The sequence below is a fragment of the Nannospalax galili genome, unplaced genomic scaffold (assembly GCF_000622305.1).
Source record: "Nannospalax galili isolate Female #2095 unplaced genomic scaffold, S.galili_v1.0 scaffold977, whole genome shotgun sequence".
In the NCBI taxonomy this organism is placed as follows: Eukaryota; Metazoa; Chordata; class Mammalia; order Rodentia; family Spalacidae; genus Nannospalax; species Nannospalax galili.
In genome coordinates this window covers 115,485-140,022 of record NW_008340200.1, presented here as the reverse complement: position 1 = coordinate 140,022, position 24,538 = coordinate 115,485, and the positions used below count along the sequence as shown (strand labels likewise).

Genomic DNA, 24,538 nt, shown 5'->3' with positions numbered 1-24,538 from the left:
TTTGAGTTTGTATGGATCTTTTCTACACTGTCATCATTGCTGCAAGTTTATATGAGCTAGTTCCTAGAAACCTGGAAACCACACTTTTCTTGTGGTCTTCTACCTTCCCTGGCTCCTACACTCTTTCCGCCTCCTCTTCCACAATGGTCCCTGAACCCCAAGTGGCAAAAATACATACATAGAGGAAATCAGTAAAACAAAATTCTGATTGTCTAAAAAGTTCAGTAAATTTTAGAGATATCTGAAGAAAATCACATAATTTTCTGTCTTACACAAATTGACAGTATTAGATATGGAATAGCAGGACTTACTCTAAGCCTTGCCACTTAGACATTATGTAGGTTAAGGAAACTCTGGAAACTGTAGGCTTTAATCTTCAAAACACAAATCAATCTTTTCTCGTTGAGAGATATCTATTAGAAGAGCTAAAATGAAGACAAAGGACAACAATGCCAGCAAGAATGAAAGAACTTACTCAAGCATTGTGAATGAGGCTGCGGAGCAGTACAGAGATGTGAAGCCAAGAGACCAGTGGTGGAGGTGACCCACCACTGTGGGCTGCTATGTCCTCATTCTATTCCTTTTGGCATAAGGAAGCATGTAACTTCCTTTTTTATTTTACATGAGCTCACAACTAATAGACTTTGTACTGTTTTTGGTTTTTTTTTTTTAAAGACAGGATCTCCCTGTATCCCCGGGTGGCCTAGAACTTGCTATATTCATCAGGCATCCATCTCACAGACATCCACCAGCCGCTCCCTCTTTGCTTTGGAATTAAAGGCCCGAACCACCACTCTCAGTGAGACTTTGTACTTTTAATGTGACTTTAGAATTTTTAAAGTGTTGGAAGTTTTAAAGACTATGGAACTTTTAAAGTGGGAACATATTTTACATTATGATATTAATATCACACTTTGGGTAGAAAGGTGTGGAAGTTATATGTGTTTGTGAGTCAACTTGACAAGGGGTGGATTGTTCTAGCTACTTTTTATTATCAACTTGACACAACCTGGAGTCACCTGGAGGAAAACTTCAGTGAGGAATTATCTGTAACAAGTTGGCCTGTGGGTATGGTGGTGGTGGATTACCTTGTTTTAAAAAAAATTATTGAATTTTCATACAATATAATTTGATGATATTTAGCTCCTGCCATCACACCTCCCCCACAATTCCTCCCAGCCAATTCAATGTACTCCACTATATATGTGATAGAGTCTGATTTGGGTCCCCACATGTTACTTAGCATGAGTCTGTCCACTGGACTCTGGTGAACCTACTGAGTCCCATCCCTATAAGAGACTGTCTCTCCCCCTCCCAGCAGCCATTTGATATCTTGGTTGTTGACTGAGCTGTGAAGGCTCCCACTGAATGTAGGAAGCACCGCTCATGGCCTGTGGTGGGGACTTTGTAAGAATGAAGAAAGCCAGCTCAGCAGAAGCACAAACACACAAGCAGGGATACATGTGCTGAGTCTCTCTTCTTGACTGTGGATGTTCTAAGTTCCTGCCCTGACTACACAGCAATAATGAACCATAATCTAGAATTAGTAGCCAAAGAAACTATTTCTTTTCTAGGCTGTCTTCTGTCAGGATTATTTTCACAGCATCAGAATGAAATGAGAGCACCAAGTCTACATCAAATGTGGAAATACTGAGAAAATTTCATCTAAAATATGGAATGAGACAAGGATGCCACTATCTCCATTTCTATTCAATACAGTGTTATATTAGCTAGGTTAATAAGATGACAGAAAGATATAGAGGGACTGTAAATAAGAATGGAATAAATCAAAGTCGTATCTAAAACACACAAAGAACTACTAAAATTAAACACCAAAATCGAAAACTGTCAAACAATAAAGGGGCTATTGAAGCAAACATATAGTTCTCAAAGGAGAAAAGACAAATGGGATCTTCACACTCCCTGGACTCACTTGGGTCATGCAACTCATGATCCAGACCAGCATGGAGAGGCAGTCAGAACCCCACCTACCCCGTTACTGTTTTCACACTCACGGGCTTCTCTGTGATTGTCCAGGAGTGCACTGGGCCAGCCTGGAATCACCCCCGTCCTTCCAAGCAAAAATTGACACTGAGAGTCTGTGGGATTGGCCAACAAGCTCATTAGGCTCAATCTGAAATCAAGCAAGTTAGGGCGACACCCAACACATAATCAAGCTTCGACTCAAGCAAGGCAGATTAGAATTTTATTTCAGACACACAGACAACAAAAGAAGTCCATATGCCCAAAAGCTCAATAATCTTTTTAAAGAGATTACTCTACCCCCTAATTTCTGGTACATTGATGGCTCCAGTAGGGGCCACAGACCACAATCATAGCAATGACAATTCAGCTGTTCATTGACATCATCTGGAGAGAGAGAAGAGTTGGTCAACATAGCCAAGAGACTACATTCAAGACTGCACAGCTGATAGTCATAAATTCCTTCATGTATGAACTGACAATTTGGTTATGTACAGGGGGCTTACATATAGCACTTGCAGGATTGGGAAGTAGGCTACTGGCTTCTGTGGTGAAGTCCCATGTGGGAAGACTTCTGGCATGTAGCAAAACAAAAAAATGTGACAGTTTATCATGTGGTGTGCCACAAACACTGTTCAGCTCAAGAAATAATGAGTCTGACAAGTGAGCCTGTGTTCACTGACACAAGGGTCAGCAGTGGAGTATAATGCTGTGCTGCTGCACTGGTGACTTGGAAATGCAGGGAGGAGACCAAGACAATAATTACCAATCTTGACGGGGTATTACCAAGGCAGGTAATACCCAGGGAGGATTAGGCCTCTCTGGAAGAGATGCAGAGTGCCTGCCCAATTTCCAATGTCTGCCCTGAGACTACCAAGCAACAGCTAATCAGAGGACCCACACACACACACAAGAACAATGAAAGTAGAGCATCTCCACCAGCCTAAAATGAGCCTTAGGAAGTATATTATATTACCACATTATTTTGGTCATAGGTTCCCTATGTTGCTGCTGTGGGTCCGTTCCAATAAAGCCAATGAGATCTAAATGGGGTGGAATGTAGAACATCAAGGTCGTGAGGGCCTGTTTATGCTTAGGCATGACACTCATATGGATCTCCTGCATGGGCCAAGATGGTTAACTTTAGACTCAGCACAAACTGGGTAACACCAAATATCTGGAGACCCCAAAAGTAAACAGTGGTGTAATCTGTTATATAACTAGTTTTTGCAAGATGCCAAAATGTGTAATTTCCTATAAAAATCCTTTGGACCAGAACACATGTTCTCACCAGGCAGCTACCTACCCAGGAGACTGTGTACGCTTGCCTAGAGAAAGAAAATAAAGTAAGTCTCATTTACCAGAATCTACTTATATCTTTTCAATCTCCAGGATTCTCTGGACCTTCTGTTTCTGGTCCCCAAGCTCATCCTCCCTACTGTGATCCCTCTCATGATGGTCATGAGCTATTCTCAGTTTCAAATTGGTTATAATGTTAAAGGAGAAAATGAAGGCAAGAGACTGGACAGTTAGAAGAAATTCCCACCTGAAATATTTCCATCAGTAGGAAAACTTGAAATGAGAGCAATATATTTAGGTAGATTTCAAAAATCATATTTGGGGGGGGCAGAGGAAAATCATAATTTTGTCCCAAAGAAAGGTAATCTGTGCAACACTTCACATCTATACTGGTACAAAAGGCTGTTCATATGGCTATGTGTTGGATATGTGTGTCCTCTGAAAGAACTAGCCACAGTTAGGTGTCTGAACCCTCAGAGACTCCATAGAAAGACAGGGAGACAGTCACTTCTCTCAGCCAGTTGGTCAGTTCAGTTGTCTAAAAACAGACAGGGAGGAAGCCCAGGAGGCAGCGTGAAGTTCATCATCTTGGCTGGGGGACCAGTGACCAAGGATGCACGAAGCTCAGCGGACTTGTGGGGAAAAAAGACCATTGGTGGCCATGCCTTTGTAAGTGACCCACTCCCGGATATCAGAAGCTTTGTTGGCAAGCCCAAATGAATACCTTTATTCCCTAAACTGTAGTTCAGAGGGACATTGTGTTGGTTTGTCGGTCTGGTAGTAAGTTCAATGTGGGGCCTGGGACCTGAGAGTGCATGCAGGGCGGTCCTCCCAGAAGAGAATTGGCTTTGTACTATGTATAAGTTGAAATTAAAATAAAGAAAAAAAGAAAAAAAAAGAAAAAAAGAAGAAAAAAAAGAAAAGAAAAAAAGAAGAAAAAAGAAAAAAAGAAAAAAAGAAAAAAAATGAAAAAAAGAAAAAAATGAAAAAAGAAAAAAAAAAGAAAAAATAAAATAAAATAATTTAATCCTCCTGTCGTACTTTGCTTTCTGCTGCAGTGAAAAGACACTGACAAAATTCAACTTGAGGAGGAATGATTTATTCCATTTACAGTCCCACAAGGGAAGTCAACTCAGGAACTCAAGGTAGGAACCTAGAGGCAGACTCTGAAGCAGAGTCCATGAAGGAACATGACTTACTGGGCTGCTCCTCTGGGTAATTTTCTCATATAGCCCAGGCCCACCTCATATCTGAACACCCTCACTTATTTAAAGGAAAATAACCATCATTATAAGTAATGCCATTATAAGTAATGACAACTCATCATTCCCAATAACAGTGATTCTACCAGAAAGCAATATCATTTTATAACTGACTCATACTTGCTTAGTGAGCCTGAGGCAGGGGAGCAGGTATCTTAAAAAAAGGAAGAAAGAATATGAATCACACATACGTATTTCAACTAAAAGATGCAGACAGTCCACAGGAACTGAACTAAGGTTTCTTCCTAGGTGCCCCCTGTACTACTACAGCCCCTGCTTCCTCCTCTCTGTGTGAAGTGTCTCCCCAGGGTCTCTATCTCTTGTTGGGGTTTTTGTGGGACTCCCGTAGACACTCCTCTCACTGTGCTCTCCCTCAGAGCACAGAAATATACTGCTGCATCCTGAACCCATGTGGCTGTGATGGTGAGTCCAATGTAGCTGGCAGATTTCTGGAAGTTCAGAGAATAGCGACCCTCTGTTGCATTTTCCTCATTATAAGAGTCCTGGCGAACAAGGAAAACCATTTCCCTACTTGGGGTTTGCTTGTACCAGAATAAGTAGTAAGTAGTTTCGCGAGTTTCATAAACACAGTCCAATGTCACATTCTTCTTCTCCATGATACAAATTTCAGTCTGAGCCTGAGTTACCTTCTGAGACATGCTGGCTTCTGCGGGAAAGAGGACAGAAAGAGACAACCTCTTTATCTGGAGCTACAGAAATATAAGGTGATTTATCATCCAGAGCTCTGAGTATTCCTCACTCTGAGCCTCAGCAGAGCAAAAGAACCTGTCTGTCAACAAGCCTCAGGGAAAAGTTTTCCCGGTGCTGGGAATATCCTTACCAAGACAGATGGAGGCAATGGCTGCTCTCAGCAGGCTGGTGATCAGCATGGTGTTAGCTTTCTTCCCGAGAGAAATGCTCTATGTTCTTTCTCAGGCCAAATCTTAATCTGTACCTTGTGCTCAAGAAAAGTTACTAGGCTGTTCAGTGCACCTGCCTTAACAGGAAACGAGTTAGCAGTTATGGGTTTGCCTGTGTCCTGTCACACCTTCCATGAGGTGGGTGGGTGAATGCTGGCCTGTCTTAAGGACTTGCTGTCCCTTACTATAACCAATTGAAAACTAGAAAACATCAGAAGTAACACTGACTGATTTTCAGATCGTTCTTTCTGATAGATAATCCAGGACTTGTAATTCATTAGGAAATATAGTAACACACAGGATTACCAGCTATGTTGCTTTGGGTCTTTCTCAGACATCCTTTCCTCTAGAGAGAAAAGAAGTTTGACAATGTGATTGGAATGCAAAACTTTGGCCTGATTTTTTTCTCCAACCTGTCCCATCAAGGGATCCAGTACAGTTTAAATTGAAATATGTTATTTTAAAAAATATTTTATTTATTATTTTTATTTTATGTGTACGAGTGTATTGCCTGCATGGATGTGAATGCACTCATGTCGTGCAATGATGCGGAGGTCAGAAGAGAGCTTCGGATTCCCCTGGAACTGGAGTTAAGGACAGTTCATAGCCACCATGTGAGTGCTAATCGAATCCGGGTCCTCTGCAAGAACAGTCAATGCTCTTAACTGCTAAGCCATTGTCTCCAGCCCTGAAATATGTTTTTTTTTAATGAAACATTTCCCGTCATGCTCCCTGAATCACAGAATCTGTCATATGTGTGCTATTTCAGTTAGCACCAAGGAAAATGTACACATGCACAGATTTCATACTCTGAAGTGTGAACACAATTCATAAAATTTTACTCAGTGAGGAGATGATGGGATTTCATTCACGATTTAACTTCTATGTTCCTGATACTTCCTCCTGTTTCTTTAAACTACAAACGTCAATTGCAGCGCAGATTAGAATACGGGAAAATCCTCAATATGCAATTTGTATGAAAAGCATTTCAATGAAAGTACAACCTCTATTGGAAACATCAGTAAAAGTCACATGTATGGCAGTGATTCTAGTACGTGAGAGGTTGTGGAATGTCTGTGAATTTGAAGCATCCTGGGCTACATACTGACATCCTCTCACAAAGAGAGGAAATATTATTCACTAGAGTTCAAGATAGGATGGTATTTGTCCCTGGCATTATAATCAGAAAAATCTTTTCAGTCATTTCCCCACAGTTTTTTTATTAGCATATAAACTATGTTATTTATTCACATATAAATAAGTGCTATCCCCCCTGTAGTACCACATGTTGGCTGGAAAATTGAGAAGCTCCACCCTTTGAACCACACTGAGGAAATCAGGGTGCCCTTCAGTGTTCTTAGTCTTGGTAATGAAATAATTACAGAAAAAAATCTAAGCAATGGACCCAACAATAAAGACAAAGAGGAGGAAGACAGGAAACATGCCTGTTAAAAGTACCCATGTTGCCAGGTGTGGTGGCACATGCCTTTAATCCCAGCATTTTGGAGGCAGAGGCAGGCGGATCTTTGTGAGTTCGAGGCCAGCCTGGTCTACATAGTGAGTTCCAGGACAGCTGGGGCTACAAGGAGACCCTGTCTCAAAAAGACAAAAAAAAAAAGTACCCGTGTGATCCAGTTATACCACTCTTTGGCATATACCCAAAGGACTCATCCTGCTACATATATACTTACAGAGCCATGTTTGTCGCTGCTGTTTTCACAATAGCTAAGAATGGAAACAACCTAAATGATCCTCAGCTGATGAATGGATGATAAAAAATGTAGTACACTTACACTAGAGTTCTACTCATCAGTAAAGAAAAACAAAATCATAAAATTTGCAAGTACATGAATGGAGCTAGAAGTTGTTATACTAAGTGAATTAACAGACTCAGAAAACCAAGTGATGTATGCTCTCTGTCACTTGTGGATCTTAGTTCCAAGTCTGTACATGTGAGTATATATCCGACGTAACTGCAGGAACCAGGAAAATGGAAAGGAACCATGGGAGTAAATGGAAAAAAAGGAGTATGAAAGACAGGAATAGTTGGAGACATTTATCAAGAGGGAAGTAGGGAAAAGGGGTACTTTAACTTGGGAGGGACCAGTGAGGGTTATACAGTGGGAATAAGAAGAGACATAAATAAAGCTTAGATGGTATGAAACATCACACAAAAAGGTACTTGTTTGAAAAATACACATACAGTAGATATACAAGTGTGGATGTAAGCCAAAGGCTATATTACAAAAAAAAAAAAAAAAAAAAACACAGTGCCTGTAAAGAGAAAGTTCCCTTAGAGCTGTAGGTCAGTGTAGTCAAGAGACTCCCGAAATGAAACAGGCTATTGATAAGAGGGGTTAAAAGTGTGTACTTCCACATCTGGCTAATTTATTGTTTTAAAGAATGAATGTACAAGATGTGACCATGCGTAATGATCAGATCCCGGTGTGTTTGAAGGCAAGCACAAGACCATGAGACTCACCGCCTGGGGTGGTGACATAAAAACAAGCATCACTTCTACAGCACTCTTAATTTTAGGTAGGATCTTGTTGTGTCACCCAAGCTGGCCTCAAACTCATAACTCACCCACCTCAGCCTCCCAAGTGCTGGGATTCCAGGTATGTGTCCCACTAATGACTGTCTTCTCACTTTTTAAAAATGAGGTGTTGAAAAGGCACAATTATGTATCACACACATAATGATATTCTCTCTAGTTTCATACAAGATCACTCAGAGGGGTTCGTTTTATTACGCCTCTTAATACCAAAGACAGTTGCCAGAGGCAGATATTACCTCATAATTATTAACATAGCTTGCTCTTTAGCATTCTGTATTTCAAGAACATTGATGCTCTACATACAGTAGGATGGCAGAGTACAACCTCAGAGGAACAATGGAACCATCAAATATCTACTTCGGAAAAGTAAATTGTAAATTATTTTCCTTATAGAGTTCCCACATCGTTTTCCTCAGGTGAAAACACACTCCTAGATGAGACAAGAAAACATGAGAGATCAAAGGAAGCATGAGACCCCGTGCATGAGAACTTACTAAAACAAAGAGTTGACAGTGGCAGAGATCCAAGTGGGCTACAACGCCTTTCTTCAGTAAACACTGTGTATAATTGAGTAGAAATCAGAATAGTTCTGGTACCAGCCTTGAAGCCTGTACACTTGAGTGTGCTGTGGAGATGCCACAGAACAGTCAGTGCCACAGAACCCCCAGCCCACCCCAGAAGGCATGGCAGTGCAGAGTGGCTGAATTTCTTGAGAAGGATGGGCAGTTTCTTACTAGTATGAGCAAGCGGTCACTTCTATTCTTCCCTGAACATAAGGCCAGGTGAAGATGGCTTATCTCTGTCAACTCCTCACACTGCTATCTCTGGCCTTCGCAGAAAGCTCATTATGAGTTAGGGAGGATTGAATGCCTGAGAAAAGGCTAACCCCCTGTCCATCCTCAACAGAAACATAGGATGGAGACACCAGGGAAGGCGGGAGAAGTACAGCACATGGTCTCTGTACTGACCCCACCCTCCACCTTACCTCTTCTCTGAGGTCCCTGCATAGGTTCCCTCACTCACTGCACCCTCTGCTGGCTCCTTCTGAGCTGGACTTTCTCTCTTTTCACCCATCAATGAGCTCAAATCTGCTTTCCACCATCTGTGTGTGAAATGTCCTTTAAGACATTTTTTCCCTCATAGGTTTAAGTACATCCTGCTTATAGTTCTAAGTTTTATCTCAATGAGAATTTTAGTCCTCAAAGAGTGTATGTACTTAGTCATAAAGTTTTAATAAGGATAATGATTGTTTTTTCCTTCTGGTAGCTTACATAGCCCCCAGCAGCACTATGAACAGTAGGGATAAGGCTCTGAAGTCAATACTTGCTTGATTTCTCATTGTTTGCTCTACAGCTCATGTACATAGAGTTTTCAGAAAAAAATTCTTGCCATCCTGGAAGTTGCTGCACAAGCTCCCATAAGGAAGAAATAATCATTGTATTTACCCAGCAGTGAATCCTGTGAACTACAATAATAGCTGGCCTAGAGAGATATGCCCATCAGTGTAACAGTGGCACAAATATTGTGGGAGTACCCAACCACTCTTTATCTAGATTTAAAATCTGCTTCCTAGGATAGAGCCCATACCTAACATAAATATCAAGCTTAGGAACTTGAGGGAAGACAGGTCTCAGGGAATAGAGGAGAACCTAGTACTAGTTCTCTGACAAATAGTGATAGTTTGATGACTCTTAATGACTTACTGTCATACCCATAGACTAATGTGTCTCTCAACTCTCATCAGAGAAGTTTCCTTGCACCACAGATGGTGCTTAACATAAAAACCTCACAAAAAGCCAATGTGCAGAGAACAGGAGGCTGCAGAGTGTTTATCCTAGAATAGGATCCCTATGTCAAACTTCTGCCTCCTAAGGCTCAAGGCCTTTAGAGTCTGATTTGTGTGTGTGTGTGTGTGTGTGTGTGTGTGTGTGTGTGTGTGTGTGTATCCACTGGAGCCTGATTAATCTACCAAGAGTGCCATTCCTGTGAGAGACTATCTCTCCTTCCAACAGCCATTAGTTGTCAAAAGTTTCTTAGGTTGGGTTGGGCTTTCTTACCTAGTTCCCCATGTCTATGCTGGAATTTTATCTGGTTTGAGCTTGCATGGCTCATGTGAATGCTGTCATCATTGCTGTGAGTTTATATATGTAACTGACTAGCTGTTTGGAAAACTCTATTTTCTTATGGTTACCCAAAACCTCTGGCTCTTACAATAATTTGCTTTCTCTTCCACAGTCGTCCCTGAGCCTTGGGATACAGAAGTTTGAAGCAGGTGTCCTGTTCATTGATAACCTTGTTCTCTGCATATTGAGCAGTTGCAGGTTTCTGTGTTACCATTTTCTGTATAAGGAAACTTCTTTGGTGAGAGTTCAGAAATTCATTCATCTTTTATATACAGGTTGGATTGAAAATGTGCCACTTAGGACTAAGCATCTCACAGACATTCTCTGCATTTGCCCGGTTGTGTAACTCTGTAATAGTCCCCATTTATTGAAAAGAAAAAAGAAGCTTCTTTGATGAGTGTTGAGAGGAAAACTTCTCTGTAAATATGAGGATGTATATTTAAAATGTAGTAAGAACTTCTGTTGGTCTAGGAATGTGGCAAAAGTAGGATTTTCTCTAGAATCTATTATTTCTTTGGCCATGTGTATTTGGCTATGTTTAGAGTACCATACATAAGTTCCCTCCCATTTAGCTGGCCTTAATTCCAACTACACAACTGTGGATTACCCCCAAGATAAAAGTGTCACCGAGGTCACTTGACCCCTGAGGAACAGATCCTCAAATGACCTAAAGTATAAAAATAAATTGATTTATTTTCGCCAACTGTATGGTCTTAAACACCCAAAAGGAAAGTATAACCGAAGTGTAAAGTCATCAGTATATTTCTTTAAGAGTTCAAGGGATTACACTTCCCAGACATTAGGCTTAAGTCTATATGAAAAGTTATTTAAACAATTATTTATCATTGATGATTTTGTTTCTAGATAGAAAAAAAATGCTCAGATGTAAAACTTCAAATCTTGGTCTCCAATACTGTGGTGCCCACCTGTAGCTAAGGGAGACAACCAGCTATTGTTCTAAAATGATGGATAAATTAACTTTCTCCCCCTATCTAGAAGCCTTTGAGAGGACACTGACAGTGATTCTAACCACTCCAATAGCTACCAAAATTCCTGAGAGCAAATCCTGAATCCATCACTCTAGAGACTTGGAAGACAAAAGAAAAATGAGGAAGAACCCAATAGAGGGATGTTTTGGAAGCCCTTGTCAAGAAATTTCAATGGACTCTCATAGGAACATTTGAAAATTGCCGCTCTGACTTTTTTTTCTAGTTCCCTGTCTAGAACTTATAATGCTAATTACTCTTTGCCTTTACTTCTTCACATCTCCTATTCACAATTCAAGGACTTTCTTTTCCCCCTAGAGATAAGAATTATGAAATTTGGGAGTCTTTTAGATAGACCCACTGAAGGGGTACTCCAGCTGCCTCACTCTGCATCCCTGTTCAGCATGGAAGAAGGCAGAGCGGTCTACGTCCTGATTCCCTATTGGTAATTTGGGTAACCCCTTCAAAGGATGGTGTGATAAGAATAGGAGGTAGGAATTGGCTAGGGTACAAAGACCCCAAAGAAAAGTAGCCAGTTTCTTGCCTAAAACTCACAATGTCCTTGGGCTTCTTAGAAACATAATCTATTCCATAGGCCAAAAATGTCAAAAATATTTGGGAGCTTTTATCTAATCCTTAATAGATTTTAGAGTTACCTCTTCAGAGGGGGGAATGTTAGAGTAGCCAAAAGTCCCCATAAAAATAAACAGAAGAAGAAGAAGAAAGAATACATGAAGTTATCAGAAGAAAGTGATGGGGAGACATGGGAGGAGTCAGAGGGGAGGGAGTGGGCATGGATTTGATCAAAACACCTTATATGCCTATATGAAATTCTCAAATTATTTATTTTTTAAAAAGCGTCACTACTGTACCAATAAAGATATTTTACAACAGTCACTGTTGTTTATTAGTCTTTACAGCTGGGTAGGACCACTGATTGATTTTCTCCCTTGACAGCTTACATAGTATCCTCTGATACCAGGAAAGCTGAACTTGAGGGAGGAGGCTTTCAGGTCAGTTCAGCCTCCATCACTCCAAGTCCTCCCTCAGCAATAGGGTCTTACCTTCAAATTCTGGAAGGCAATCAAGGGCCATGACAGATACAGATGGATCTCTGTCAAATCTATGCCAGCCTGGTCTACATATGGATTTCCTGGCCAGTTGGGGCTATCATGAGATCCTGCCTCAAAAAGGCCCCCAAACTCTTATTTGAATGGCTGGTAGAATTTTGTTGTGAATCCATCTGGGCTTGGGGTTTTTTCAGTTGGGAGGTTTTATATTGCTGTTTCAATTTCCTTATTTGTGGTGGGTCTGTTTGAGCTGTTGATCTCTACTTGGTTTAACATTCATGGTTTCCATGACTTTAGAAATCCATCCATTTCTTTACGTTTTTAAATACAATAGAGTATAGGTTTTTAAATTATTCCCTTATAGTGTTCTGGATTCTTTTGTGTGTGTGTGTGTGTGTGTGTGTGTGTGTGTGTGTGTGTGTCTTTTTTTATGTTTCCCCTTTCATCTCTGATTTTGTTAATTTGGATTTGCTCTTACTTTTTTTTGGTGAACTGGCTAATGGTCTATCTTGTTTAACTTTTCAAAGAACAAGCTCTTAAGATTCATTGATACTTTGTTGTCTTTGTTTCTATTTCAATAATATCTGCTCTGATATTTGTTATTTCTTCTCATCTCCTAGGTTTAGGCTTGGTTTTTTCTTGCTTTCTAAGAGTTTTGAGTTGTACTGTTAATTCATTTATATGTGCTCTTTCTGACTTTATAATGTAGGCACTTAGAGCTATGAACTTCCCTCTTAGGATTGCTTCTAAAGTGTCACAGGGGTTTTTTTTTGTGTGTTATGCTCTCATTTTCATTTTATTCCAGGGTACTTTTATTTCTTACTTAATTTCTTCTTTGACACATTCATCATTCAGGAGTGTTGTTTAATCTTCATGAATTCATATAGTAGGGATTTTTTTGGTGTTGATTATAAGCTTTACTGCATTATAGTCTAATAGAATTCAAGGAATTATTTCACATTTTGCATTTGTTAAGGTTTGTTTTGTGGCCCAGTATGAGGTCAATCTTAGAGAAACTGAGTAGAGTGTACTCTTAGGTACTTGGGGGAATATTCTGTAGATGTCTTTAAGGATCATTTGCTCTAATATGTTATTTAATTCATATGTCTCTCTGTTTATTCTTTTTCCAGTTTACCTGTCTATTGGAGACAGTGGGGTATACTAAACCTCACCCACCCATGGCTCAGGGACCAGGGGAAGATTGTAAAAGCCAGGGGTGGTGCATGAACATAAGGAATCAGAGGCTTTCAGGTCTCTGGGAACTTGCTCATGAATTTGCAACAATGGTAACACTATTCACAAGACCCATCACTCAATCAGACAAAAACCCAGCATAGGATGGGGAAAATTTGCAGCAGGGCCCAACCCTAGCCAAGGAACTATTGGCAAATGATTACTGTGGGGTGAGGAAGAGTAAATCTTCTTTAAGGGAGTGATTCTGGACAGGCTGACTAGACGTCAGTGGATGAACTTACACCAAGGGACAACTGGATGCAATACTGGACTATATAGGACTTAACATATAAGACAGAATACCTGAAATTTGGTGGCGAGGACTACAAGGGGTGGAGAGGGGGAGGGGGTCTAAATTCAATTAAGATGTATTATATAAAATGTACAAAAACCTCAAAAATAGGAAGTAAAGATCAATAAGAAAAGGAACGAAAACAATCAAGAAAAAAAACAATAAATTACATTTGAAAGGAAAAAGTGGAGACTATTCCAGCCAGTCCAACACCGTGCCCCTTCCCTTCAGGATCAGTTATTCTCAGAATGCTGTAATACTTTCCCAATGAATCAAACCCTCACACCTACAGCTCTCAATTCCCTTTGTATATAGAACACAAGCAGAATTTCTCCTCCACTGTAGTCTGTGTGCTTTTTCCTCAGGTCTTGTTGGGACCTGCTGATTTTGTGTCCAGAGTGCAGGTGCCTGGGGAGCACTGTGTGCTCACTGCACAGAGGTAGACAGCAGAGTCACTGGGCTGGGAGCCTCTGATGTGCAGGGAAAGGTGCCGGCTGGCTTTATCGAGATGAGCTCTGAATCTTCCTTCTTCTTTGTCACCACTGGAGAATATGGACATCAGAAACTCAGGGCGTTCCCCAGAATGCTGTTTGTACCAAAAGAAGTACTGAGAACTGCTGTCACTGAAAGTGCAGTTGAGAGAGGCCGTGGCTCCCTCCAGAACCCCGAGGGATTCAGGATGCTGCTCCACCTTCTGCTGGCTGCTCACCCCTGTGCAGAAAGACAAAGGTCAAAGAGGAATGGTTGGTATGGATGCTGACACTGCAGAATTTATCTTTTCATGGGCCTCCCACCTGCTTAGTTACACCAAAAACCATTAATGATTCTACCCACCAGCTTAGAATAGGCAACACTTTCATTTATTGTGTTGTATATTCCCATAGAAATGCTCAGACTCACTGTTCAACTGAAGCCATAGAACCACCAATAAAACATTCAAGGGCTTCATTATTCTTTTCACTGAAGATTCAGATTTCAAACCTGAAAATATAGTCATATTTAAACAGTTTCTTCTCTAAGAAGCATAATCAACTTTGTTCAATGAATTAGAAAAAAATCCCTTTATCACTGCTACATCAGCAAGCCACTCCCCTTCCTGCTCTCTCCTAGCCTCTTCCTGGCCCCTCCCTCAGTACCCAGGTGTTAATTTTCTTCATGGTCTCTGAGAAGACACTGCCATCCTGTGGATTCACTATTGTGTCAAAGAAATACTCAAATTGTACACTCATATGTAAATTATTACAACATCATATGATAATTTAGTCAAGAACTTAACATTTGATCAAGTTTATGTGTGCCTATGTATACTTAAGTGTGTATTTTCTCATCAAATTGTGACTTGTTTTCTTAGTTAAAACAGTTATTTAAAACAATCCCTTTGCTCTATTGAAAAATCACACTTAATATTTCCATTACGAAGTTCTTGATAAGCTCTTTAAATCCAAAGGATATTTGAAGTTTCACAGCTATTCTCCATGTCTAATTACATACCTATCATTCATTTCCAACTTTTAAAGACAATTTCTATAATTCATAAAGACCTACTCAAAATATAGTAGCTTAAGCTATGGCTTGACATACAGGGCTCCGGCTCCCAGCATGACCAGATGTTATGCATTTGTTTATTTCAAATATTGTGCATATGTATGTGTGTATCGTGCTTGTACATGATTGTGAGTGTATGCGTATGTGCATGAGGGTGAGTACACAGATGCTGAAGGGCAAAGTTCAACTTCAGGTGTCTTCTTTGCTTCCCAACTTATTTCCTTGAGATTAGTTCTCTCAGTGAACACGGAACTCATCTACTGGCATGAGCTGGTTGGTCAATAAAATCTAGTGATTGAGCGAGCTCTTCCATCACCAGTGTTGGGATGACAGATGTGTTTGGCAATGCTAGACTCAACATGGGTCCTGGATATCTGGACTCAGGTCTTCATCTTGTAGAACAAGAATTTTACTGAGCCATCTCCCCAACCCCTATTTTTTGTTAGTGTATATTAATTATACAAAATAATGTGTTGATTGTGACTTTTTAATGTATATTTTTACTGAACTGTTGTGCATTTCATACAATACATCTCAATCATATTCAGATCCCACCACTATCTGTACCTCCCCATAACCCACCCATAGGATTTCATGCATTCTGTCCTATATGTTAAGGCCTTTCCTAGTCAACTTTGTGTATTGTGTACCCAGATAGCCTTTGGTGTGAATTCATACCTGCAGTAGCCACCAAAGAGACAGCTTCCATATCAGTACCAGCTTGATTTCTCCATGCCCTGTGACCAAGATTTGTGTTTTCTTGGGCAACAGAAGTTTGCTATCAAGTTGTGTTGGGTGACTAAGAGAAACGGTATTAGCCTGTCTTGTCTCTGTGACTCCCTTGACCATCAAATTGAAGGGAGGTATTCCACATATGACACTGGGATTTTTGTTTGCTAAGTGATGCTTCTGGAAGGGTCATTATCTCTCCATGTAAGGTAGCCCCAATTAAACTCTTCATATGTATAAACATATATCAATACATTCTACATATATGGAATCTAATAAAATAGTATATTTTCATATGGCATATGCTTCCTTCAAACATCCTCATAACGCACTCGCATCTGCTCTACCGTCCTATCCTTCTCCCCACTCAAAACTGTTTTTTAAGTTCTTAAATATTCTATATTTTAATCCTCTGTCAGATTCATAGGTGGAATAAAGTCTCTTCTGTTCTGGGACTTTCTCTTCACTTGACTTTATCTTTTACTTTACAGAAGCTTTTTAGTTTGATGAGGTCCCATTTGTTGGCTAAATCCAGAGCAAATGAGATTCTATTCAGACATAATTACCTGAGCTTATATATCATATATTTTAGCATGTTTGCTAAACTCTACGTTTGCTTCTAGCAGTTTCAGAGTTTCAGAGTTTGACGTTTTAATTGAGGTCTCTGATACACTGGGAGTCAATTTTTAAGAAGCGTGAGCAATGAGGGTGAAGGGAACAAATAGTATAATGAGAAGAGATTGGGCAACATAGAGTTAATTGGACAAGCTGCTTTGGAAGGTCACAAGCAAGTTGGAGGAATGCCGTGAAGTTCCATGCACACAAGGAGCTGTGTGGAGGTGTCATCCAGCACACTGACCGACATCACAACCTTCACCGTAAGCTTGTTATTCCAAAGCACAGGGTGTCCTTGAAGATAGCAGCCGCAGCAGGACTTTGTGCCTAGATAGTAACTGGGAAAAAGTAGCTGGAGAAACGTTTGTGTCCTGTGAGTGATCACGTGCTGTGCTTCTGCTTCTCATGCTGTAATTGTTTTTCACAGTCAATGAAAGAAAAAGCAAAAGGGCACTGGGGGCTCTGGCCCTGGAGGTGCTGAGCCCTCCGCTATCTCTGAAATAAGCACTCCCCGGGTCCGTGGTTACTTTCAGGTCTGAACATCTACAGAGGGTTTAATTTCTTCTACATGTGGACATTCAGTTTCCCAAATACCATTTGTTGAAGATTCAGTCTTTCCTCCAGCGTGCATATTTGGCATCTTTGTTGAAGGTCAAGTAACTTAATAGCATAGGACTAAATCTGAGCTCTGCCTTTGATCTACATGTCTATTTCTGTGCCAGTATCGTGCTGTGTTTAGTATTATGCCACTGTAGGATATTGACATTAGATACGGTTATCAGTCCAGCGTTATTCTTTTGATAAGGATTGCTTTGGCCATGCTGGGTCATCTGTACTTCCGTATGAATTTTAAGTGCTTCCATTTAATTCATTGGAATTTTGATTGGGGTTGCATTGAATCTGTAAATGCATTTGATAGGTGGCCATTTCTAGATTAATTCTAACAATCCCTGAACATGGGAGGTCCCTCCATTTCCTAGTACCCTCTTTATTCATTTCTTCGGAGACTTAAAGTTTTTATTGTAGAGATCTTTCACTTGCTTGGCTAGGTTTATTCAGAGGGTTTTAATTATTATTATTTTGTTTTGTTTGAGGCCTTGTGAATAGTATTGTATTTTTTTCATTTCTTTCACAAATTGTTATTGATCTATAGAAAGGTTGCTAATTTTGCATGTTAATTTTATATCCTGCCAATTTGCTGAAGTGTTAATCTGTTCTCAGAGTTTTCTCATGGAGTCATTGGGATCGCTTATGTATGGTATCATACCATCTACACATGAGCATAAATTGACTTATTCTTTTCCTGTCTGTGTCCCTTTTACTTCCTTCGCCTGTATTGTTGCTATAGCTAGGAATCCGAGATCTTTAACAAACAGGAGTGGAGACAATGGAGACCCCTGTCTTGTTCCCAGTTTCAATGGAACTACTTCAATGTTTTCACTATTCAGGAAGATTTGTGGCATGCTCTGTCATATATAGCCTTTCCTGTGCTGAGGTTTGTCCTCTCCAGCCTTGTTCTCTCTAGGACTTTTACCATAAAGGGATGTTGGATTTTTGTCAAAACCCTTTACCGAATATATTGAGATGATCATGTAATTTTTGTCTTTAAAATTATTTATATGATTTATTACATTTATTGATTTGTATATGTTGAACCATCCATGCATTTCTGGAATAAAGCCAACTCGATCATGGTAGGGGAAATATTTGATGTGTGCCTGTAATCACTTTGTTAATGCTTTTAGGGCCATTTATGTCTATTTTCATTATGGATATTGACCTATAGTTTCCTTTCTATCTTATCACTATTTGGTGGATGGTGAGGTAATATTGCCTTTGTAAGAGGAAATTTCAAGTGTTCCATCTATTTCTACATCTTGAAATTATTTGAGGAGAATAGGTGTCCTTCTTTTAAAATCTGATAGACTAACATCCACAAATGAGAGAAAACTTGCTGCGATGTGTTTCCGCGTCTTGGTTACCTCACTGAAACTGAGAAGGCAGGAAATTAGTAAGGGGATTGTTGGGGACTGGTTTCAAGTAACAGAAGATAGAAGCCAGAGTTATAAGGTTATCAGGAGGAATAATGGAACAGGAAAGTTAAACTGGGTTGGGGGAGGGAGGGCAGGGTAGAGGAGAGACACAGGAAAGATAACTAACACTGAGCATCTTTTGATAAGGCTATATGGAAGTCTAGTGCTGTAGAAAACTCCACATATATATATATATATATGTGTGTGTGTGTGTGTGTGTGTGTGTGTGTGTGTGGTTTAAGATATATTAAACCATATAAACACTAGGTTTAAAATATAGATATAGATATATCTTAAACTTAGTGCTGTAGAAACTTTCACACAGGTACACACACACACACACACATACACACACACAACATGTAAATCTAGTAATGTAGAAACTTCAGCATATATTATTAAAACTTATATGTGTTTAAGTTACCCTATAATGAGGCATCAGTGTCCCCACTAGACACCACAGCCTAACAAATAAAAAGCTGTGAAACCTGAAAGGAGATGAGCATTGCAGCTGCTCTGAGAGCTGGGAAATTTCCAGTCAAGAGCTGAAGTGAATAGTTCAGGCCAAGTGCGAATCATGTAGAAACTTGTGTAGAATAGCTGGCACTTTCCATTCTAGAAGGAATGGAAAGCCATTGAAGCACTATAAGCAAATAGCATTTATTTGTGCTCCTAGACATAGGATGAAAATGTAAGCCTAACCTTACCCAGGCACTGCACCTCCCTCACCTGAGAGGTGTTAGAAATCCAGCTGATCTCTGTGACTACCTGAAACACTCTTCACTTGGCTCGGGCTTGTTCCTTCAGTTATACATCTCCTCCTCCTATTTCATTTGACAGTCGGCCTGTGTCTACCTCCCAATTTACCAAAGAAGAAATATTTCCTCTGCATAATTAAATGCCTTTCTTCTCCATGCCTTGTTAGAGATGAGGCTGCTGTCCTGCTTCTTTATTAGAGAACTTGAGATTTGGGAGCTGCAGCTCTCCTGTCACCTCTGACTACACACTCTGTTGGGGAGACATTATTCAGAAACCACTTTATCTAGCACATTTCACTGTACAAATATAAGATATGGCAATGCCAACCAGGATATATGGGATAAAATGCAGAAGACGGACTTTGTCTTCTATGATAAGCAGATACAAAGCTTTATTTGTTATATGGCTTTACTGTAACACCATAGTGGCTCTGCGGAGGCAGTTTTGGTATCAGATTTTGTTTTAATCCTGATGAAGAGCTTAGTGTTAATGTCCTCTTCTTGTTCTTCTGCTTTGTATAATTCTGCGTTGACCAGGGAAAAAGAGAGACACACAGCATAGACCTGAATCAGGTGAATTCTAAAGGCAGGTGCACAGCAGATGGGCCCTGAGTTTCTGTTCATATCTCCCTGTGGTTTCTGCCACTGTGCCAACCAGAGCACAGTAGTACACAGCCGAGTCTGACTCTTGGACTGAGGCTTTGTGCAGGTGGAAGGAGGAGGCTTCTCTGTCATAAGTGGCTTCAAAACCTTTGTTCTTTCCCTTCTCACTGGCCTTTGTGACTCTGAGGAGAAGCTGCAGAGGTTCTCCTGGATACTGGACATACCAGAACAGAGTAGGATATGTTGAGGTTGAGTAAGTGCAGTTTATAGTCAAGAAGTCCCCTTTAGAGAGAGTCAATTGACCTTCCATCTGAGTCACTGAGTCTCCATGGGTCCTTCCTGGAGGAAAAGAAATATGTTATGTCATATAGAAGACGAAAATAAATTTATGGCTTAAGATTTTTCTGACACCGTGGAAGAAACAGTGAAAATTTTATGTTCATTTCACTCACCGAGTATTAAGAGAATCACAGTCACTAAGCCCTGAGAGGAGTTCATCTTTGGAGTGTCGTCTGAGTGGTTCTTCACATGAGAAAACATTAGAGTCATAGAGAAACTAAACATAAATTCAGAGGAAATGAGGTAGTTGTGCCCCCTAGAGGCTAAGCTGGGGTGAAGGTTTCCCTGGATTCCTTCCAAAGTCAGAAATAGCTAAAGGAGAGAATCCCTGGTGTTTCTGGCTGAGGCGATATCAGTTGTCTTGACTATTTTAATTTATGTCTTTGCATTCTTGTGTGTTTAAGAGTCGGTCCATGATCCACTGAAATGTCATAGTGTTTGGGGTGGAAATCATAAGTAGCAATAAGGAGTCATGTCCTTCTTGAGTGACTCTGCTTTGTAACACTTACCCAACATGGCAGCAGTGACTGACATCTATTGGGTGTCTATGTTATATTTGTTAAAAGAATGAAAATAATGACTAGGTCATTTGTATTGCAATTACTTCTTGTGCTGGATAGCTTCAGTTGTGAACTTGACATACTGATGAAGAGAGAACTTCAATTGCAGAATTACCTCTGTCAGACTGACTGACCTACCCTGAGCAGGCGGTCATAGATTGCATAAGAAAACAGGCTGTGTCCAGGCCAGGGGACCATGACAGTAAGCAGCATTCCTCCATGATCTGTGCTTCAGCTCCTGACTCAAGGTTCATGTCCTGATTTACTGCTCTGTCTTTTCTTCAGTGATAAACTGTGATCTGTAAGAATGTAAACCCTTTCCTCTCCAAGTTGGTTTTGATCAGTGTTTTTATCACAGCAACAAAAGTACCTAGGACATTACTACTTGATAGGTCATCTTTTCTCTGCTCTAAAAGAAGACCAAATTGAATGAATGCCTTTTTAAAATAAACTCTTTTTCAAGGGACACATCACATAATAAAATCGATGATTAAATATTTCTGAATTTCTGAATAATGAAAAGTAATAATTGTGTAACCCAGAATAGTGAAACAATATAACTTAAGTTTGACGCCTATAGAACAATCTGAAATTGTTAATCAAGATCTCCCACGATATCATGGACTTCAAGACAAGATGATGAGTTATGCAAATGAGTCAAGTGCCAATGCCATACACCAGTGCAGATCTAGCTGTAACCTCTATGGAGGATTAGCTCAGTCTGTTTTCTGGAGCTCAGTCTCCACAGAATGTGACAAAGGAGCTCATGAGTCCAGAGTTAGTCTCTGACTCGTTCCTTAGCCTGATACAGATTTAAGATGTTCCAGTTGAGATGCTGTTTGGGTTCACCTATCCCTTTCCCCTGTCAACTTTCTAAATCACATCGTCAGACCCTGATAAAGAACTGTGCTACAGAAAAAATTGGAAAATATGGTACATACTATCTTTTTTGACACATGTGAAGAATGTAAAACACATAAACTGAACTGTACACACCAATATAAAGGAGGTTGTGGTAAGGTTTATAATATGTGTCTGTTTCTACAAGTTAAAATATTTTTTAATAATGGGACTAGAGCGCTGGCTCAGTGGCCAAGAGCATGAACTGCTCTTACTGTTCCAGGTTGAAATTCTAGCACCCACATGCTGCCTAACAATGGTCCTTACTTTCAGTTTCATGGGATCCAATGTCCTCTTCTGTCCTTCACCGGCACTGCATGACATGGGTGCACTTAAACACATGCAGGCATAACACTCATACACATGAAAAATAAAATAAAGAAATTAAAATATAAGAATGAATAAAATATATTTAATAAAGTGTGAGTAAGGTTTCCCTTTAAGATTTTTTCCCAAACCTCTGCTTTCTAAATGCAAAGATAACACAAGCTACGCATAGACTCACTCATCTGGCAGTCACTACTGGGGCATGAGAACCTGGGATCAGAAATGGAAGCAGGAAATTGGATGGAATGAAGACTTTTGGACTATGAAGCATTGATTGAGCACAGCAGACCTTGGAGTGTGCATTCATTTGAATGCCACATGTCAGCATTCAAAGCTATTGTAGAAGTGTAAGGACATGAGTAGAGAACAAAGAAATCCTATTCCAGTCCTTCACCATGTCCCTCTGTTGTATAGGTATGTCCTCCAAAAGAACCAGCAACCCTAAGAGACTCCGTAAACAGAGGTAGATGCAGTCACCCTTCACATCCAATCGGTCAGCTTCAATTGCATGAGAGGGCTGGTCTAAGGACATAAGGACCAATGCCGAGGAAGCTGGGGAGGCAGCGGGAAGTCGCCATCTTGGCCGGTTCTCAGGGAAGCACGGATCTGAATAGGCTCAGCCAAGATGTAGAGGAAAAAAACCTACTGGTGCATGCCTTTGCAAGTGACTCTCTTCTGCACATCATAAACTCTGTACATAAACTGCAATAGAATGCATTGTATTGGGGTTTTTTTTGGTCATAGGGACAATGTGGGGCCTGGGGGCTGAGAAGGAGCATGCACAGGCCTCCCAGAAGAGAATTTGGCTTTACAGCCTCTTAAGAATATTCATAAGACTTCTGTATACTGGCCCTTTACAAAGTTCCTCCTAAGAGCCAGTTAGTGACCTATGACCTTCACATACATGTACACATATGCACACCCATATACATGAATGCATAAACACACACACAAACAAGATGTTTCAATATATATATACAGAGATAGTTAAAGTCATGGTTATTTAAAACAATTGCTTAACAATATTTATTCAATAAATATTTATTGGACAAACTGAGCTGAAAAACACATTTCCTGAAGATTTCATTGATTTTTCACTCCTGATCCTGAACGTCCTCAGCCAACTGCTCTAGTGAACGTTGTTTGCAAATGGCACATTGCTTGTGGAGGCTGTTCTTCCTCTTCAGTCGTCCATCAAATTCTGTGTGTAGCTCTAAATCGAAGATTCAGGGATATGGGTGGTTTTGATTAATAGTAATTCTCATTAACGTCTATAAACCTGACAGCTGTTTTCTCAGAGTGAGTCTCCTTCCAATGGGACATCTGTTCTGTCTCAGCCTTGGTCACCTCCTGTCTGGATGCTGACTCCCTGCCTTGGTCCCACAGCAGGTGATTGGCTCAGACAGACCCCAAGAGTCTCTGCATACATTCCTCAGGCTGTATTCTCATTGTCTTCTCTTAATACATAGAAATACACTGTCAAGTCCTCTAGTTGTGAAGCTAAGATACCTAGACTGATGGAATTGCTTGCCTTCTGAAAACTCAATGAATAGCTATTCCTTGGTTGTGTTTTGGTGGCTGAAAATTCCCGACAGTTAAGGAAAACCATCTCCCTATGTTGACTGCTTGTACCACAGCAGACCTTGACTTCCAGCACTGATGTCATAGATGCAGTGCAGGATCACAGCTGCCTTCTTCTGCACCCACATCGCTTGCTGGGCTTGAGTTACCTTATGGGAAACACTGAATCCTGAAGGGAAAAGATTTAAACTTTAAGGATTAAGTGGTTTGGGACAGAGAAATTTCATTTTATACCAAGAGTCTCAGTTGAAGAATCACCCAATGAGACTGTCTTGTGGGAGGCTGGGAAGGTGGTCCTGGGCTGTATGAGCAAAGTGGCTAAGCATGACTCTAACACCAGGAAAATGTAAAGAAATATAGGTTTCTACTGTTTTAGTTCAACTCTGTATAACACATATTTTATTTTCTCTTTGCAGAAAAGAAAACCCTAGCTATACCAAATGATGACTGCTTTCTCCCAAAGTCATGATCTAGTCCCTAGGATCCTTATTTACCTTATATGCAGATGTGATTAACTGAAAGATCCTGAGATGAGAAAATTTTCACATGTTACATGAGCCTTGAAGGCAATCATGTGTGTGCTCATAAGAGAAAATCAGGGAGAGACTTTTGGCAGCTTAACAGCAGCCAATGTGAGGCAGAGATCGTAGTGATACAGCCCAAATCTGAGAAAATGTGGGAGGTCTTGAAGTCAGTCTTTCCTTGACAAGACATGGGAGAACCAGAAAATTAATTATTGAATTAATCATTGACACAACTATTTGGCTTTCATTATCAACAACACTGGAAGATAAAGCTTTAAAAATATTAATTACATCTAGTA

At 40.2% G+C, this 24,538-nt stretch overlaps 1 pseudogene and 3 gene segments (V, D, J or C); all 4 read right to left on the bottom strand.

Moving 5' to 3' along the window:
* Positions 1-4,789: 4,789 nt before the first annotated feature.
* Positions 4,790-5,675, bottom strand: LOC103735806. The segment is given in 2 exon segments: positions 4,790-5,211; positions 5,386-5,675. Coding segments are annotated over 2 exon segments (471 nt in total).
* An 8,411-nt stretch (positions 5,676-14,086) lies between these two features.
* LOC103735805 lies at positions 14,087-14,882 on the bottom strand. The segment is given in 2 exon segments: positions 14,087-14,436; positions 14,626-14,882. Coding segments are annotated over 2 exon segments (447 nt in total).
* Positions 14,883-19,985: 5,103 nt separating this feature from the next.
* LOC103735804 lies at positions 19,986-20,564 on the bottom strand (annotated as a pseudogene).
* Positions 20,565-20,584: 20 nt separating this feature from the next.
* Positions 20,585-24,538, bottom strand: part of LOC103735801 — a gene marked incomplete at its 3' end in the record, with an annotated part of 21,517 nt that continues 17,563 nt past the window's right edge. The window contains 1 exon segment of the V gene segment in view: positions 20,585-20,596. Within this exon segment, the coding sequence occupies positions 20,585-20,596 (12 nt within the window).